The sequence below is a fragment of the Pelodiscus sinensis genome, chromosome 1 (genome assembly GCF_052426305.1).
Source record: "Pelodiscus sinensis isolate ZL-2025 chromosome 1, ASM5242630v1, whole genome shotgun sequence".
NCBI lineage: Eukaryota > Metazoa > Chordata > Testudines > Trionychidae > Pelodiscus > Pelodiscus sinensis.
The window spans coordinates 152,940,426-152,957,700 of NC_143052.1; the positions used below are offsets into that span (position 1 = coordinate 152,940,426).

Genomic DNA, 17,275 nt, shown 5'->3' on the forward strand with positions numbered 1-17,275 from the left:
TATCTGTGCGAGGCTGGATTTTCTTCACACGCTTCAACCAAAACTAAATACCGCAACAGACTGGATGCAGAAGCAGACATGCAAATCCAACTTTCTTCTATCAAGCCAGACATTAAAGAACTTTGTAAGAATAGAAAGCAAGCCCACTCTTCTCCCTAAAAATAATGATTGTTTTTGATTTGGGGCAAAATGCAGTCATTTGTCTTATAAAAATGTTGTGTTTTAAAATCTGAATAAAAAAGTATAGTACAAGTAAATGATTTGATTGTTATTATTTATGAATAAAACACACATGAATTGATAAATATATGTACAAAATTTCACAAAATTTGGAAGTCTAATGCGGCCAACATCGATAGGTACAACACACACAATCAGTGGACTGCTGGGGCGCAGCATACATTTTTACGCATGTAAAGGGCTCTGGAGCCCCAAAAGTTTGAGAACTGCTGCCCTAAGCTGTTAGGTAACAGTATATCTTCAAGGCATGGTGCTAAGAAGCTAACACAAAACATCCCCAAGTGTTTGACTGGGACGGCCTCCTCAGAAAGATAGGGTGGGCCAATGGATAGAACACCAGTTCAACTCTAAACTCTGTCACTGATCTGTTGGATGCCTTGGGCTAGTCACTTCACTGGGATTCCCCTTCCATCCTTTGCTGGCCTGGTCCATTTAGAATGTAAACTCTTTAAGGCAGGAACTCACTCTCACTACATGTGTGCGCAGCACCTAGCACAATGGGGACTAGAACTCATCTGATTCCTCTAGTAATGCAAATAATAAATTTAGATTTTAGATTAAAAAGGGAGCAAGAGGCTCTTCTCAGATTCTCACCTGGAGAGTCACATTAACAAACCTCCTCTTAACTTAAACCCTTCCGCTATCTAAACTGGGTTATGTTCAGATTTTTTTGGTCTGATAAAACATACGGGCACTTGTTTGTTGGTCTTTTTTTTAAAAACAGTCGCTCTCTCAAATAGCTTGGAGATTTGAGTTATCCATAGCAGTCCCAGCAGAAATGGATTTGTGGGCAGAGTGCAGGTGAGGTGGCCAGAGGTGCGTAATTAATATGATTTACCACTTGGGTCTGCAATCATAAACATGTGGCATGTGTAGAAACACTATTTACTTTCTATTTACCCTCCCTGACATGCAACTGAGAATGAAATTCACTCAACTGCAAATTTAGGTGAGGCCAGCATGTTTTCATTTCTACTCTCTGTGGTATATTTAAGGCTTGCACCTGCACCTAATTAAATAACTGGGAGTTTTGACATCGATTTAAGCAGAAGCCAGATCCAACACAATTTGTAGTATGTGGTGCAAATGCAATTTACTGTGTACAAAGGACTTCTACTCATGTGTATGCCACAGACCAGTCCCCAATCGTATTAGACAGGGTAGAGATAGTAAAAAGGCATGTTGTGAAACTATATTCATTAATGATAATACAGCACTGTGCTCTCCATTGGAGTAGAGATGGATACAGCCTTAGAAATGCAAGAGGCCATAGCTCAATGTGTGTGAAAAACTTAGTTATTAGGGTGATGTGGGCCACATAAATACACACAGATGGCCAAGGCTTTCCTTCACCTGTGCTGGTTGAGAAGGGAGCGATCTTTCTTCTCAAAGGTCCCCTCTACTACCAAGATCCATGCCTTTGCCTTCTTGATAGTAGATTAATGCAACACTCTTGATGTGGAACTATAGCTTGGGATCACACAGATTATCACATCCTACATAGTAAGACCTTGCACAGAGATCACATCACATCGATATCTCATAGACAGTTTCCAAATAGTTTCCAGATGGGGTCTAAGGTGGTGGTTTGGAGCTAGATAGTTTGAACCTTAACAGGATGGAAATTCAGCTACCTGAGAGACAACCTGGCTCTCTTGTGAGTCCACCACACTTACGGTCAGTGATGGCTCTCCAGAAAACAATGCTCTGCTTTTAAAGAGGGAGTTGGTTGAAATTTGAAAAGCATCCAAGTGATTTAGGAGCACAAGGTCCACTGACTTTCAATGGGCCTTGTGTTAAATGACAAGGTTTAGTGCTTTGGAAAATCCCACTCTGAGGGATATCCAAGAGAATTCTTCAGTTTTGGAACGCACTCCCGACTTCTTGGCCTGACACAGCTCAGACTTGTTGACTCAATGCTCAGCTTTCCTTTAAATCCTATGCCAGTCGCCTTTGGCCCAGGGGCCCAAAAGGAAGGGCTTGCTGGCAATGGCAAGCTTGGACAGCAGCTGGCCAAAGTGTGCCTATACCACCCACGGCTGTGCTGCCATGCCATGCACTGGTCGAGTGCCACCCTCCCACCCCAGAACGGACTGCCTTTGGTTGGAAGGGGTGGAGTGAAGAGATCTCTCTATGCATTATCTGTCATTTGGAGCGCTCTGGGATGAAAGGAACCAGATGAATGTAAAAATATTATTCATCGTTCAAAATACTACTGGCTTCCAAAGAACTGTCCACTTGTGTGTGTGAGAGAATCCTTGCTGCATGGTATATTGCCAGTGAGATCTCAGGCGAGAAGGCCTCTGCATGGACTTAATCTAGGCTTTGGATTTTAAACACTAAGGCTACATCTACACTGCCCTTTCTTGCGCAAAAAAAATATGCACGCGAGGCAAAGCGTGGAATATCACCATGCCTCATTTGCATAACTAATGAGGTTCCGTTTTTGCGCAAGAGGTATTTGCGCAAAAAGGAGCCATCTACACGGCTCCTTTTCGTGCAAAACCCCCCTTTTGCACAAGAGCCGTTTTCCCGCTTTTTTCCAGGAACAGCTCTTGAGCAAAAGGAGTATTTTTTGTGCAAAAAGGATCCGTGTAGACGGCTCCTTTTTGCGCAAAAGTCTCGTGCGCAAAAACGGAGCCTCATTGATTATGCAAATGAGGCGTGGCAATAGTCCACCCTTTGCCTCATTTGCATATTTTTTTCGCAAGAGAGGGCAGTGTAGAAGTAGCCTAACAGTTCAGACTTTGTTTTAAAAGGCATTTTTTCACTGGCAGTTATGTTCCTAATGGATGAGATGGGTCTCTCTTGCCCCTACTCTCAAAGGGCTTCTTTGAAGATTTTGAAGGGTGTGATTGTCTGCATAAAACTAGAAGTGGAGGGCTAGAGGGGAGTGAAAAGGCAGGAGGCACTTGGTGGAAATGCATGCTGCATGAAACAGAAGATCACATTGATCTCTCTGTACCACCACCAGTTGGAGCCATACATCTGTTGCAACGGTGCTACCTACACTAGACTCCATGATAGTCACACTCAGCTAACAGGTCTTCTAGAGCAAGTCGCCAGCTTATTTTCCAAATCTCAAAGCACTGCAGAGTCCCCAGAAAGCTTCCCACCCTCCCAGCACAAGCCTTTTACCTCACTGCCATGCTTGAAGCATCTTTTAGTCTTTAATGATGCCCCTGTGCGGTAAGGAGGTGCTTTCTTACCAGTGGGCAAGTGAGGCACAGAGAGGCTAACTGACTTTCCAAAGTCATAGGGGCCATCTGGTGGGCCAAGGGATTGAACCAGGGTCTCCCAAACGTCCTCAATCATCTCTGTGCGACTCAGTGAGGGGAGGATGGGCAGAGTCTACTTTGTTTTGAACCAGCTTTAGGCCCTATCTACATGAAGGAAAACACCCAGATAGTTCTATCAGTTGGACCCCTAATTAATTACGCTGTTGCAGTGTATAGCAGGAGCTATGCTGGTGCAGTTTGTATTAGTGCATCACTGGATAAAGCAGCAGTAGGGTAAGTCCCAGTAGGCATCTAGATTAGGAGGTCACCTCCAAAGCTTTTCCTAATTTTGTCATCCATGTGCAGAATAAATTTTATGTGCACCAAGGCATGTGTGAATATGCACCACCAATAGAAACAAAAAAAACCTAACTGAGGGTGCTCTGCCAATCAGCTGAGCGGCATTTGAATCTCTCCTGTGCGGCAACACAAGCACCCAGCTTACAAGGAACACTGATCACATCAATGTGACTACTTCACTGGAGTTACACTTGGGTAAGTTTCCTTACTGTAGACAAGACCTTATTTACTGTTCTGTAATGGCTCAGAGGACTCTAGCTAACCTGCAAGTTTGGCCCGCCAACTTTCAGATGGCACCAACTCTTCATTGTGGAAAGCCTCTAATTTCAAGCAATTTAAGTGGTTTGGAGAAAATAAAAATAACCTAAAGTGTTCTGGTCTGATGTTAGAAAGTTAATGCTGGAGTTTTTAAAGGGACAGTCCTCTCACGGTCCCACATTTGTATCGTTATAGCAAAAGGGGACTTTCCTGACCCACTGGCCTATGCCTAAAATCAGTATAGAATCTTTGGCACTGAATCCAGTGCCCTGCAAAAGGATCCATACACACCAAGACCCTGACTCTACTTATTTCTCTGCTGGATGGGATCTGTGGTCGCCAACATGAAATTCCCACCAGTGAGGTTTGGTTGACAGACTCACTGGCAGTTATAAGCAAACTGCTGAACTCCTGAAGAGAAGATGGACCAAGTGGGATGAAAGGGATTTACTTGCAATCCCTGACTGAACTTGTATAACCCACAGCCCATATTCTGCTAGGGCCTGGCTTCTAAGGCTAAGTCTATACTGCAGGCTTCTTGTACAAGAAGCTTTTTGCAGAAGAGATCTTGCACAAAAACTTCTTGTGCAAGAGGTATCCATACTAAAAAGCACATCGCAAAAGCAATGTGCTTTTGTGCAAGAGAGTGTCCAGACTGCATGGACACTCTCTCAAAAGAAAGCTCTGATGGCTATTGAAAGAATAGCCACCAGAGCACCTGTGCTTTTTTCGATTGGCTCTTTTTGTGAAAAAAAATCCTGTTGCCCGTCCACACACACCTTTTGTGCACAAGAACTCTTGCGCAAAAAGGAGTTATTACTTGTAGAAAGAGGAATCCCTACACCGCAAAAACCCCTCTATTCTTTTGATTTACTGTAAATTTACTTGCACGAAAACGTGCTTGAGGTGTGGACACTCCTCAGGTTTTTGCACAAAAACCCTTTAGTGTAGACGTAGCCTAGGAGGTTTGGATTAAACTCCAAGAAGCCTATGGTCTCTACACAGCCACCAAGTATAATCACAATCGTCACATCTGATACAGAGGCAGCAGCACGGAGGGGAAGAGATGGAGCTTGTGAGTAACCATGAAGGTTAACCAATGAGCCCAGCATTATAGCTCAGTGACAGTCCCCCGCTCATTGTTATAGGCCTTCTGGATCTGAATAGCCACCACAAATTCTGAATGTTTATCCAAACCTTATAGGAGTGTATCTTGCTGTCAACTTCACTGGGATTGGGTCATTTTACATCCACAGGCCATTATACACTGCCAAAAACCTACAGTCCATGCTGAATGAAGGTTTCCTGCCGGCCTTTCATGTACTTCCCAAACATGGGCAACTAAACTTCCATCACTGAGAGCCAGGAAATGGAAGGATATGTTAAAGTCTTCTACACTGCCCTCCCTCCCAACCTTCATAGAATCATAGAATAATAGGACTGGAAGGGACCTCGAGAGGTCATCGAGTCCAGCCCCCCGCCCTCAAGGCAGGACCAAGCTCCATCTACCTTAAACTCTGCCACTATGAATACAGAAGAGCTGTGTGTGCTCAGCACAGCTTCACCTCACCATTCCTAATCAAAACAGTTGCATGAGGTCTGGCAGCACTGATCTGGGGGCTACCGGATGGTCAGAGGCATGCTGATCACCTGCATCTCCCTGCCTAGGGATTGTTTGTGAAGCCAAGAGACTTCGATAGTGCTTCATCCCATCCTAATAGCCCTTGGCCCCTTCCCAGTACCCAACAGAAGTCCACACCTGCACTGCCATTCACAGTCTACTGGCACCCTCACTGTGCTGCACTATTGCTTTGGTGAACAATTAGCAATGTGTGGCCATAATGGTGTGGCTATCAAGACTCCATCAGGGTAACTGAAGAGGATGTCCCAACCAGAGTCCTTAGGACAGGAACAAACAGGTGTTAAACACCCATGGGAGTTTGTTCTGACTTAGAGAAACAGTTGCCTTTATATCAAGCTTCTTTATAACAAGACTTGGCAGAAGTTGATTTTTTTTAAACATTTCTACACGGGACATTGATTTTTAATTTTATGTTTTTCTATTTGTCCATTTGAAAGTTCGCAGTTGTGAGAAGTTGGGGGAGAATCTGGTAATTTTTTAACAATAGCAGATGCGATTTGTAAAGTTCAAGTTAAAACACCCATGTCAACAGCCTTAAATCAAATTTGAATAAGTTCTCAAGCTGCATTTTTCTTACTTTGCCTATCTGTAACTATTCAATCCTCAACACTGGAAATGTGTTTTTTGGCCATTTAGGTGAACATGGTGAAATAGACATTTACAGATAAAAATCGGATCCTTCTAACCCTATTTATAACCATGCCAAACTGCTGCATCTTCAGAACTGCGATTCCACAAGCAATGGGCTGACTCAGCTCTACAGTAAAAGCACAGTGCCTGGTTACTGCAACAAGCACATAAAACAGGAGTTCCAGGGAATGTTTCTGAAGGAGCTTTAAAACTGAACAGGCTCCACCCAGAAGGCAGATCCCCTGAGCCAAAAGATCAGCAATCCTCTGACCATAACGCAACAACTACAAGACAGCAAAATAAGGAATTTAACATGATAGATCCCAGCAAATGACCTCCACAAGCTCAACCTTTCAGACCTCCCCTAGAACATATTTGAGGTGGTAATTTTAGTCCTGGGAGAATTCTGCAATTTTACTATTGCTCCAAAGGCAACAACTGCAGAATTCCCACAGGACTATAATTTCAAAACCACTCAAGTTGGCTTAACTCCTCTATCACTCAAGTCAAAATTCCCACCAATTCTAATGGGAACAGAATGAGGCCAAATATGAACCCTCATTGTCTGTGGTAACCAAATTTGGTCCCAAGACACTGGACTATCTGTTACACCAAGCTAAATCTAGAGCCATTCCTCAGCCTTCAGCTGCTTAGTTATGCACCACAATCTGGCCATCAGTGTGCAATGACCAGAGGGGGTTTTAAAAGATATAGTTTAACTACTTTACCTTTTCTCTTGCCCCCAATGGGTAAACTACATGTTTTGTTATTAGTCGTCTTCAAGTCACTCTAGCAGTTCATGTGCCTTGACTAGGATTGTAGTCAGAACTAGCCCTCCTAGGGGTGAGATTCTGAGCTACAGCTCTCAACAGTGCAGTGAAGGCTAGGGCCATGTCTATACTAAAGGGGAAGGCTGATGCTGCAGTGGTTGATCTTCTGGCATTCAATTTAGTGGGTCTAGTATAGACCTCCTAAATCGAACACTGAGGGTGCCCCTGTCAATCATAGCGCAAGGAATAAGGGAAGTTGTCAGGAACGTCTCTCCTGTCAATCTCCCGGGAATAGCACCAAAGTTTGGTTTAAAGCACGTCAACACCAGCTATGTTGTTTATGTAGCTGGAATTGTGTACCGTAAGCCGACCTTCCCCTGCAGTATAGACCTGGCCTAAGGTGGCTTCCTTCCATTCCTCCACCATCTCATGGCCCCCACTATAAATTTAATACACCTGCAGGACTTTCTAAGTTATAGCATCCTATCCCTGCTGCCTAGGGATTGCCCTTCCCCTCTGGCTGTGCCCTGGTACACATGCTCTCCAGGCTTTCCAGTTCTGTGCACTAGGGCTTTGTGCTTCCTTCACATGCCCTTTTTTATTAAATAGAACTCCATCCACAAGGAAAGTAGCACTATGCCTGATTTCAGTCCTAATAGAAGACACTCACTGGGAGGTTAACCTGCTTAGACCTGCAGGGTTAGAGAGAGTAATAGAAAAGAAGCAAAAAACACCACTGATTTCTTGCTTGCCACAGATAAATCCATTCATTCTGGGAAAATTGTAACTGCCTAAATTGTATCTTCCCCTAGCAGACTCCAGAATGCTTCCTGTGAGCAAGGGGAGCTACTTCAAATTCAGTTACTTAGGTAATTTAAACAACAACAAAAAAACCCCATCATTTGCAAACCCTCATGGTGTTTCTTCCGAAACCTTTCCCTGAGCCATAAACCTCAATATCCAACCCACCAAAAAGGTGTTGTGTGCACATGCATGTGCAAAGCCAACAATATTCTCTCTTCCAAACCTAGGCAGATTGAGAAAGCACACTCTCCAAAAGGAAAACTAAAATAGAATCGTACTTGCAAAACAAAAACAAACAAAACCTACCACGACAAAAAACCCACCTTCTTTTAATAGTTTCTGTGCTGAAAAGTTTTTTTTTTTTTTAATCCAGGGGAAATGCAGCTTGACTATATGGCTGCAGATGGACATATCCAAATGACATTGCACAGAGCTGCTTAGTAGCTGCACAGAAATTGAGGGAATTAGGTATCAAGTATATCAAACAAATTAAGACATGCAAGAAACTCTATGTGGATGCACACAGCCTACATATTATAGAATCATTCTATCCTGTTCATACACAGGATAGTATATGTACAGGCAACAGTGTCATTAAAAAACCCACCAACTGGCATAGATCCTGAAATGCCTCTTCCTCAGCTTCTGTGAAACATACTCAGGGAACTGAAACCTGTCTACCCAGTGGGGTCCAAATGAAGATTTGTGTTAAATCAGCTTTGCCCCCTGGGGGTGTCAGGGAAGGTGCTTGCTTATTCTATTACTGTTGTCCTGTGATTAGCAAGTTCTTCAAAACTCTTAATCAAACAAGTTTAATTTGAAGGTTGTTATAAATCTTAAACCCTCCCCTCCCCTCCCCTAAAGAATCAGTGCATTTTCTATTGAAAGGCAAGGTAACAGGGATCTGCCTAAATTGCAGTACAAACATAGAGACACATGCATAACACCCTCTCCAGTCCCACCACACAGCACAAAGTGATTCCCCCTTTAAGCCCCCCAAGACTATTTCACCGATCACCTGGGCATAAGGACTAAAACGTCAACTGCAGCAGAAAACGCAGGCAGCGAAGAAACATTTCACTTACAGAACATCCACCCACGCTTCTCTGCAACAGGAACCCCTCCACATAATCACAAACCAAGATGCCTTTGCATTACTTGTCTTTTCTGAAAACTCCCAGGAGTTTTGTCAATAAAACCATTATTTTTTAAAGAAAGATGGGGTGGGGGAGAGCAAATAAACCGATTTTCTAAATCGTCTCCTCCTCTCCCTCCCTTGTCTCTTGCTGCCCGGGGAAGGGAGCCGAGCTGACTAAATCTTTGGGGAAGTTTGGGGCACTGGAGCCGCAGTACCACTGAGTGCGTGCAGGGCCCTCCATTAAAGCCGAGAAACTGACGAGAGAGACAGAGTGAAATAAACAAGCCTCCAAATCCCACCTGCCCAGCCAAAATCAAAACTCACCATAGAAGGAGGTCGAGGGAATAGCTGGGAAAGCTGTTCCTCCCTGGCCGTTCTTCCATAAAAACACAAACCAGAGTTGCCCTAAAAACATCCAGCAAACAGCCCTCCCAAACGCCGACACGCAGTTTTGCGGCTCCTACCCGTAGGAGCGTAAGGAAAGAAGGGGGGGAAAAAGACACCAGAACTTCTCTCTCTAAAACAAACTTTTTTTAACCTCCCCACCCCACCTCACCCCCAGCTGTTTCACTCACCGGAAATCTCTGATGGAGCAGGAAGGAGAAATACAAAGATACACAAAATGAGAAGAAGCAACAAAGAGGCTAAAAAGTCCAGGGGCTGGGAAGTTCCAGGCCGGATCTGGAATTCAGCAAAAGATTCTGGGGGGCTTAGAGTTGGGGACTTACTTTCTTTTCGTGCTGGTTGATTTTAGGGATAATTTTAGGGGCGGAGGGATTCTGCCAGGCTCAGGGGAGAAGGAGGTGGAAGCTGTTGCAGGAGGAAGAAAGACATTGGAATCAGGGCAGCCACATGGAAGGAGGTTTTTTGGATGACTGAACTCTCAAACAATTCCCTTCTTTTGCTACCAGTTCTGCGGCTCTTCTGGTGCCTCCCTCCCATTCCCCTCCTCCCCCTCAGGAGGAGGAGGGAAAAGAGGAGGAGCAAGACATGGGGGGAGGGGAGACTAACTCCCCCAAAGGAAGGTAACATACAATAGTCTCCCCCAAATACTAATAATGTTCATCAGATGGATTCTCTGGGCCCCATCTCCCAGAAATTGGGGTGAGCTTAAAGAATCACACACACAAAGTAGCAGTCTTGGTGCTTTCCCTCCCCCTCCTCTGTTTCCATAGAAGCGGAAGCTGGGAGAGTTGGGCTGAAAAGTTTGGCAAAAGAAGGAGGGTCCCTCCACCACCCCTTGTCTTGTGGACTTGGTATGGGGCGGCTCTTAGTGAAAGCTCCTGACACCCTATTCAACAGGGGATAGAGAGAGGTTAGAAGCTGGAGCTGCTGCAGCAGAGTGACTTTCTTACACAAAACACAGCCTTTAGGCAGGAAAGTAGCTCTTGAAACTTACAGCCTTGCAGATGGAAAAACAGAGAGTGAGCGCGTGAGAGACAGACAAACCAGCGGCTGTATTTTTGTTTATCCTTCACTGTTCCATATGGCACATGCAATAGTATGTTATGGTATGGTGGCTAGGCTGAAGGGCACTTGGGGAAAGTTTGTGTCATTACAAAACTAACCTTATATCAAAGATAAAAGATAAATATTTAATTGTCTTCCCTTGTCTCAGCCTTTTAGATTTGACTCACCTTTGAAAGCCCCTCACTTGCAAACTCTTAAGCATGTGCATAACTTCTCACTTGTGAGTCCATGGTTCTGCTCATGAATACTTCATACACATGCTGAAGCTTGGGCTTTAAATTGTAATGTCTTTGGAGCGGGGACCGCATTTCTGTCATGTGTGGGCAGCAGATAGCACACAGCTCCCTTTCTCTGAGGCTTCTGGATGATACTCTAATGTATTATAATGTAAAGTACTGTGTTAACAGCAGGTGTAGCTTGCTTTTAATAATCCCAGGGGTGCAAGTATTCCAACATTATTCTTTTCACCATGGGCCCAATCCTGTTCCCGCAGATGTTGCAACTCCCGTTGACTTGGGGAAGGATCAGTCCCTCTAATGCATCATAGTGAAAGATGCGTAACTGCACACGATTGGTGGTACAACGTGCACTGCCATCTACATGGCCTGATCTTAGGAGCTCAACTCCTACAAATCCCATTGATTTCAGGAGAGGGGTGGGTGCTTTGCACCTATTGGACTCATAAAGAGCCACCATTCATTGAGAGCAATGTGACCAGAACAGAACATAGGACACTGCAAGCAAGTGCTGATAAAGCCTTAATACTACGTCAGTGCTTCATGGATTATGCATGTGCTACAAATTTAACAGAAAAGTCACTTTAGAGGGTTTTTAAAACATTTTACTGGGATTATTTTTCATATCACTAATAAAGCCTGACTCCAGTGATTCTCTCTCTCTCTCTCCAAGATGTCATCATGATAGAGAGAAGTTACAACAAAAGGAGCTATTAATAAACATTAACAGAATCCTTATGGAAAAAATCTACTAGATTTTAATAGGGATGAAATTTATAGGGGTCTATAGAAATTACTTTGTCTATAAAATTAAATAGAGAGCATGTACTTTCTATGTCCTAAGGGGCCTCTAGCAGGGATATAAATATGTAATAACACAAAAACATCATGGCCCACCCTGATCTGCAGCTTCAAGGTCTTTGCTTTGACTCCGCCCCCCACTATACCATCTAGAAATTGCTTCAGTAAAGAGCCATGACAAACATTTGTGTAACATGAACACATTCATCTGCTGTCCTTCAGGGAACCTGGCAAAGTTAAATCCCACACTCTGGCTCTGATGATGGCTTATTGTGAGATCTTGGGCAAGTCCCTTCCTCTCTGTATGACTCAGTTTCCCCAGCAGTAAGATAAGGATCTTCCTGTAAGACAGGTGTCATGCCCACTCACAGGGAAAATTAAGGTGTCTGAAGAGCCATGAGGCATTCTGTCTGGCCAGCATTACCCAGTTATTGGTTTCTCTCTGTGAAGATTTCTATGTAGGTAGCACCAGGAGAAAATGTAGACTAAACGGTGAATGGGATGAAGGGAGGCAAGAGAAAGAAGGATGAGGAAGAGAAGTGATGGCAAAAGAAATGAAACTTTGTGAAAGATTCAGGGAAAATAAGAGCAGCCCAAACAGTCACTTCAGACCTTTTTTACAGTTTCTAGAATAAGCTCTGTAGTAACAGCTTGCTGTCATTTGCCACTGGAAGGAATCTTTGTTTGGCAAAAGAGGATGCTTTATAATGAATACTCTGGTCCTTAGTGTACAGAGAGAAGGGCAACACCATGCTAGGCTTGCAGGAGGCACAACTTGACTGGAAAGATGGGAAAGTCCAAGGCAAGAGAGGGGAAAAAAAGGTGACTGCAGCCCTCCATGCAGAGAGAACAGAGCCTATGACGTGGTCAGGGAATGAGAGGCAGGAGCAGGAGAATTCTGGCAATGCCACCAGCTGGCACCTGCTTTCCTGCTACAGCATGATCTGACAAGGCGCCGTTCCCAGGTTAGGTCCCTTTTCTTGGAGTCTGGTGGTTTCACCTCCAACTCCTCTTCCCTTTTCCTTCTGAGCCTTCCTACCCCCCAGTAGATCCCTCTTCAAGGAGGTGGCCAGATTTGGAGGCACTTGCCCCTACAGAAGTTCTGGGACAAAAATAATCAGATTTCCCCTGCCACTAAACAGGCAGAAAATGCTGATGATAGAGAGGCAACAGACAGATCTCCCTCACCTAGCACTGGAGAACAGAAGGAATCCCCATGGCCCTGGGTACTTGTTCACGCAACCCACACAGAAGGAGACTGGTGGCAGTCTTCCCACCAGAAAAGCTGTGATCTTCTCTAGATCCACCATGGCACTTTGCTGTTCAGTTCTCCCCAAGATCCAGCCTGTCTGCCTTTGCGGGATAAAGGGACAGCAGAGGTTTGTCAAAACAGCATGACTTTTCAAGACAAACAATACAAGGTTTCTTTCTAGCTCAATATCGCAAGTCATACAGTCAAATACAATAATCAAAAAACAGCCCCTGAAATACTGAAATTAATACAGTATTGTATACAGACGGCAGCGTACAATAACACACTTCCAGACACTCACTGGTAACTAAACCATTGGAGCAACCTATGTAATGCTGGCCTAGATTCCACATTACCTGAAATCTTTAAGTCAGGCCTTGATATCTTTCTGAAATATATGCTGTATCACAGTATTTCTCAACTTTTTTTTATAAAATATCTCTTTAAAAAAATTATAAGTACTCCCAGTACCTACAGTTTTCAGACACAATTTTTTTCCTACCATTGCAATACATTTCTTTAAACAACTTAATTGTAGCTGGGCGGGTGATGAAAGTTTTGGGTGTAAAAAGTACAAAAGTGCTGTAAAACGTAAAACAAAAATTCAGTTTTGTCCAAATTTCAGTTGTGTTGATGTACCCTCCAGACTTCTCTCTGGTTGAGAAACACTGCTGTCGCACACCCAGAAGACTCCTTACTAGCTTGATTAGGGTTGCCAGGTGTCCAGTTTTGAACCGGACAGTCCAGTATTTGAGCTTTCTGTTCAGGAAACAAATTGAGAAAATAGAAATGAGAAAACATAAATGTCCGGTATTTTCTCAATAAGATGTAATGTAGATTGTGATGTAATGTCAAGTGTGTCTGGTATTTTTGTTGAAACCATTTGGCAATCCTAAGCTTGCTACAGGGCAGTGGTTTTCATTTCGTGGTCCCCACAGAGTCCTTGGGGATCCATAGATCATATTTAAGATTTCCAAAGGGCCGCAACCTCCATTTGAAATGTAAGGGTCCACAAATGAGAAAAGGTTGAGAACCATGGATACAGAATTTCACCCAGTTATTCCCCTATGGCCTGCATTATGCAAGACAACAAGCTAAATGATCTCATGGAGGCCTTAAAAATCTCTGATTATGAAGTCCTTCAACCACCTCACTAACCAGACACACAAGAGAAGAGCTGAGCCATGATGCAGCATGCCCCATAAGCCCACGGATTTGGGCTCTGTAGACCAAAATAAAGGCTTGAGTTCTACTTTTGTGGATCCCTCTGTTTTGCAACAGGAATTGTTCACCCTTCCGCAGACCAGGACTGCATGAGTATCTCAAAGGAGAGAGGCAGTCTTCTCAGGTAGGATGGTTCCAAGCCATTCAGGTTAAAAATTAGCATCTTAAACTACACCTGGAAATCATCATTCAGTGCAGAGCTCAAAGTGCACATGCCATGGACTTTCTACAGGCAGCACCGCTTAAGGATCATCCTGCCACCTTCTGCCCTACCTTAGGTAGCCAAGCGGTCTTATGCGGGAACACGTGGCCCTTGCAGCACATCAGACCTAAGTTATGCAATTATGGAGCAGTGTGCCTTCTCCACGTCACTACCCCCTCCCCCATTCCAGGCCAGTCAGTACACCCTCCATGCATTCATATAATTTGAGATTCAATTCTGTTGGTATGACTCTGCTCCCAAATGTGCAATGTCTCACTGTTCAGGAACTGCCATGTATAACCGCACTGTGAGGCTATGCATAGACAGTGGCACTATTTCGGGATACCAGAAGTATCCCAAAATAGCTATTCTGCGTCTTTAAATGTGCCTGTTACTTCGAAATAATTGGCATGCTATTCCGGCGTCCCTGAAACTCTCGTTCCACAAGGGGTAGTGAACTTGTCGGAATAGCGCTTTATTTCAAAATTAGATCAAAATACGATAAGCAATTTGCATAGCTCAAATTGCACAGCTAATGTAGATGCACCCTAGAAGTTGTTGGAAAGGAAGCTCAAAGTTCTGATATCTGGGAAAGGGGCAGTTGGAGCTTTTGGTAACTTCAGAGGTACAAAGTAGTCTAAGTCTCTGGAAGACAACTGCGGTTTTAATATTGAGGAAGGAATTAATCTCTGCCTTCCCTCCTTCTTTTGGGTTGGGGTACGTTTTAATATTGGAGCCTAGAGTTCTGATTCATTCTTGCTCTTCATCCAGCAATCTAGCTGCTCCTACGACTTCCTGATGCCATAGCTGCCCCTAAATCCAGGCAGAGGGAGAGGACATTTCTGCTGAGGTGATCAGCAGTTAATGTTGACATGTAGATTGTCCTGATGTTTCAGAGCTACCACCACCATTAAGAGGAATCTGATTCTTCATGTGGGTGATTTTTTTGTGGGATGCAGGAATTGTATGTTTTCTTATGATGCATAAAAAAAAACCTCCAAGTTTTTTCTGCTAGTTTTTTTTAAATATTTAGACATACCAGGAATGTCAAATCTGGTTTTCCCTGGAGAGTATACTAGAGATTTTGGAGGATATGTATCATTACATTTTACACTTGCTTTGAATGGGCAGGTTTACTGAATCTTTTACAAAGCTTTTCTTTCTCCAGAAGGTTAACTTTTATGTCCCTCCCCCAAAAGAAACATTTCCCCCCTCCACCCAAAGATTTTCTGCTTCAAAATGGGTCCTTATATTCAGCTCCCAAATCCACATCTAGGCACCTATATAAATGGCCTGGTGTTTAAAAGTGCTGAGCACCGAAATCAGACAACTTGCCTGGCCATCAGTGTTTGTATAGTTTAAAGCCATTTTAAGATGTTCTACATTAAACAGGAGCTAAACTGACCCCGAGCAGTTTTAGTATTGGGGGTGGGAAGGAAAAGAGAGCAGAGAAGGGTGCCTTAGAATTACCCTACACATTGCCCACAAATCTGGTCCAGAGAGAAATTACTGTTAGCACAAGGTGCCAAAAGGACAGCTCTGAGCTTTTAGTTCTCTGTTTATTACCAGATGGGGAAAAGCCCAAATGGCTGCAATGCAAGTTTTCCAACATGTACTTGTGTGCCCCATTCCCTCCTTGTGTGCCCCATCCCTAAATCCAGGGCAACCACCTCTACACGAAGAGGGTTTGTCAGTTTCTTTGGCCTGACAGAGCTGGGCACCTCTTCTGAGAATGCCAGAGGTCCCTCTTGCTATCAGTGGTGGTGTTTGTGTGACAGGGAGATCTATTCCCTGGCACTCAAATGGCATCAGCTTCTTTCACCCTGGCCATCAAACTGCCCTTAGACATCAAGGACTTTTGGTTACTATTGATCTAGACCAGATTTGTACCAGCAACAAAGCTAAAAAAGCCTCTTTAGTCCAATCACCGAAGTCATCCCATCTCTCAAAGAAAAGGCTTTCGCATGAGCTATTTATGAGGCTCGAGCCTGAGCTAGCAACATTTCATCAGCAGTATGTGCCATAGCATCTGTTGTCCTAGACTACCACTGAATAAACCTTAGCCTTTTCTGGTGTCACGGCTGCCCCAGAGAGATTAACACCCCCACCTCCTCAGGGCTGCAGAAACTCCAGCTGTTTGATATTGTGCTGAGGAAGATGGGGGAGCATGAGAGGACTCCAGATGAAAGAGAGAATTCAAAGGAAACTGGATAGTGGAGTTTCGCTAAGACACTCAGTGGGTTACAGACTCCATTAAATTGATCATTCAGCCACTGAAGAGAGTATGTTCTCTCATACATCCTGCTAGGCTGAATTCACCCACACATGCCTTCCAATTACTGTAAAAGTAATAAACAGGCCCAGGAAGGAGGAAGCAAGTGGGGCAGGGGTAAGGCTTAAAAACCAAAAAAACAACCCCAACAACTTTGAGAAGTTTGCGATCTGAATTCTGTGGCTGACAACTATCTCTGCATTGAACTCATCCAAAACCAGGAATTTCAAACGCCTCTCACTTCTGTGGAAATTTGAATCCTGGTTATAAACTCAGTTACTCGAGCCCATGTCTAATCAGCATTAAAATGTACACCCGTGGCTGCATAACTAGAGTGTATTCAGCCCCAAAACAAATTATTTACTGTGTCAAAACTCCCAGTAATGTCAACAGAAAAAAGAAAAAACTCACCAAGGAAGTGCTTTCAGCTCTTGATCATAGTGAAAATAGGAATTTGATAGGTGGGGAAATGGGCTACAGAGTCAAAAACAAGATGGGGCATCCTTTTGCAAGGGTACAAAGCTGTCAAACTGGATTGCTTGTTATATTAGTGAAAAGAAGAACAAAGAGTGTGTGATTATTTCATCCAGAGGACAGGGCTGGGCTGAGGGGGATCAGCCTCTAAGAGAAGTGGCCAGAAAGTCATCTTGACAGCAGCAGGGGAGAGAGGGAAAGAAATCAAATTAAGTGAAGTGAAGTGATTAGGAAGCCCCTAGTTCAAAGCCTTTGAGAAGGGGGGTTACTTTGTTTACTCTGTT

General features: G+C 43.9%; 1 protein-coding gene across 6 annotated transcripts in view; it reads right to left on the bottom strand.

Moving 5' to 3' along the window:
* Window positions 1–17,275, bottom strand: part of BOC (BOC cell adhesion associated, oncogene regulated) — a 136,321-nt gene that overhangs the window by 68,863 nt on the left and 50,183 nt on the right. The window contains exon 1 of one of the 6 annotated variants that reach the window (XM_075906699.2): window positions 9,789–10,011. The exons of 1 other annotated variant lie outside the window; for it this stretch is intronic. Coding sequence is in view for 2 of the 5 variants with exons in the window: in XM_075906671.2 (XP_075762786.2) it covers window positions 9,385–9,387 (3 nt within the window). In the remaining 3 variants the exon portion in view is untranslated. Of the gene's footprint in view, window positions 1–9,384; window positions 9,578–9,635; window positions 10,012–17,275 lie in introns of those variants that run through there. 4 more of the 6 variants (XM_075906690.2, XM_075906681.2, XM_075906671.2 and 1 more) reach the window with 4 other exon arrangements.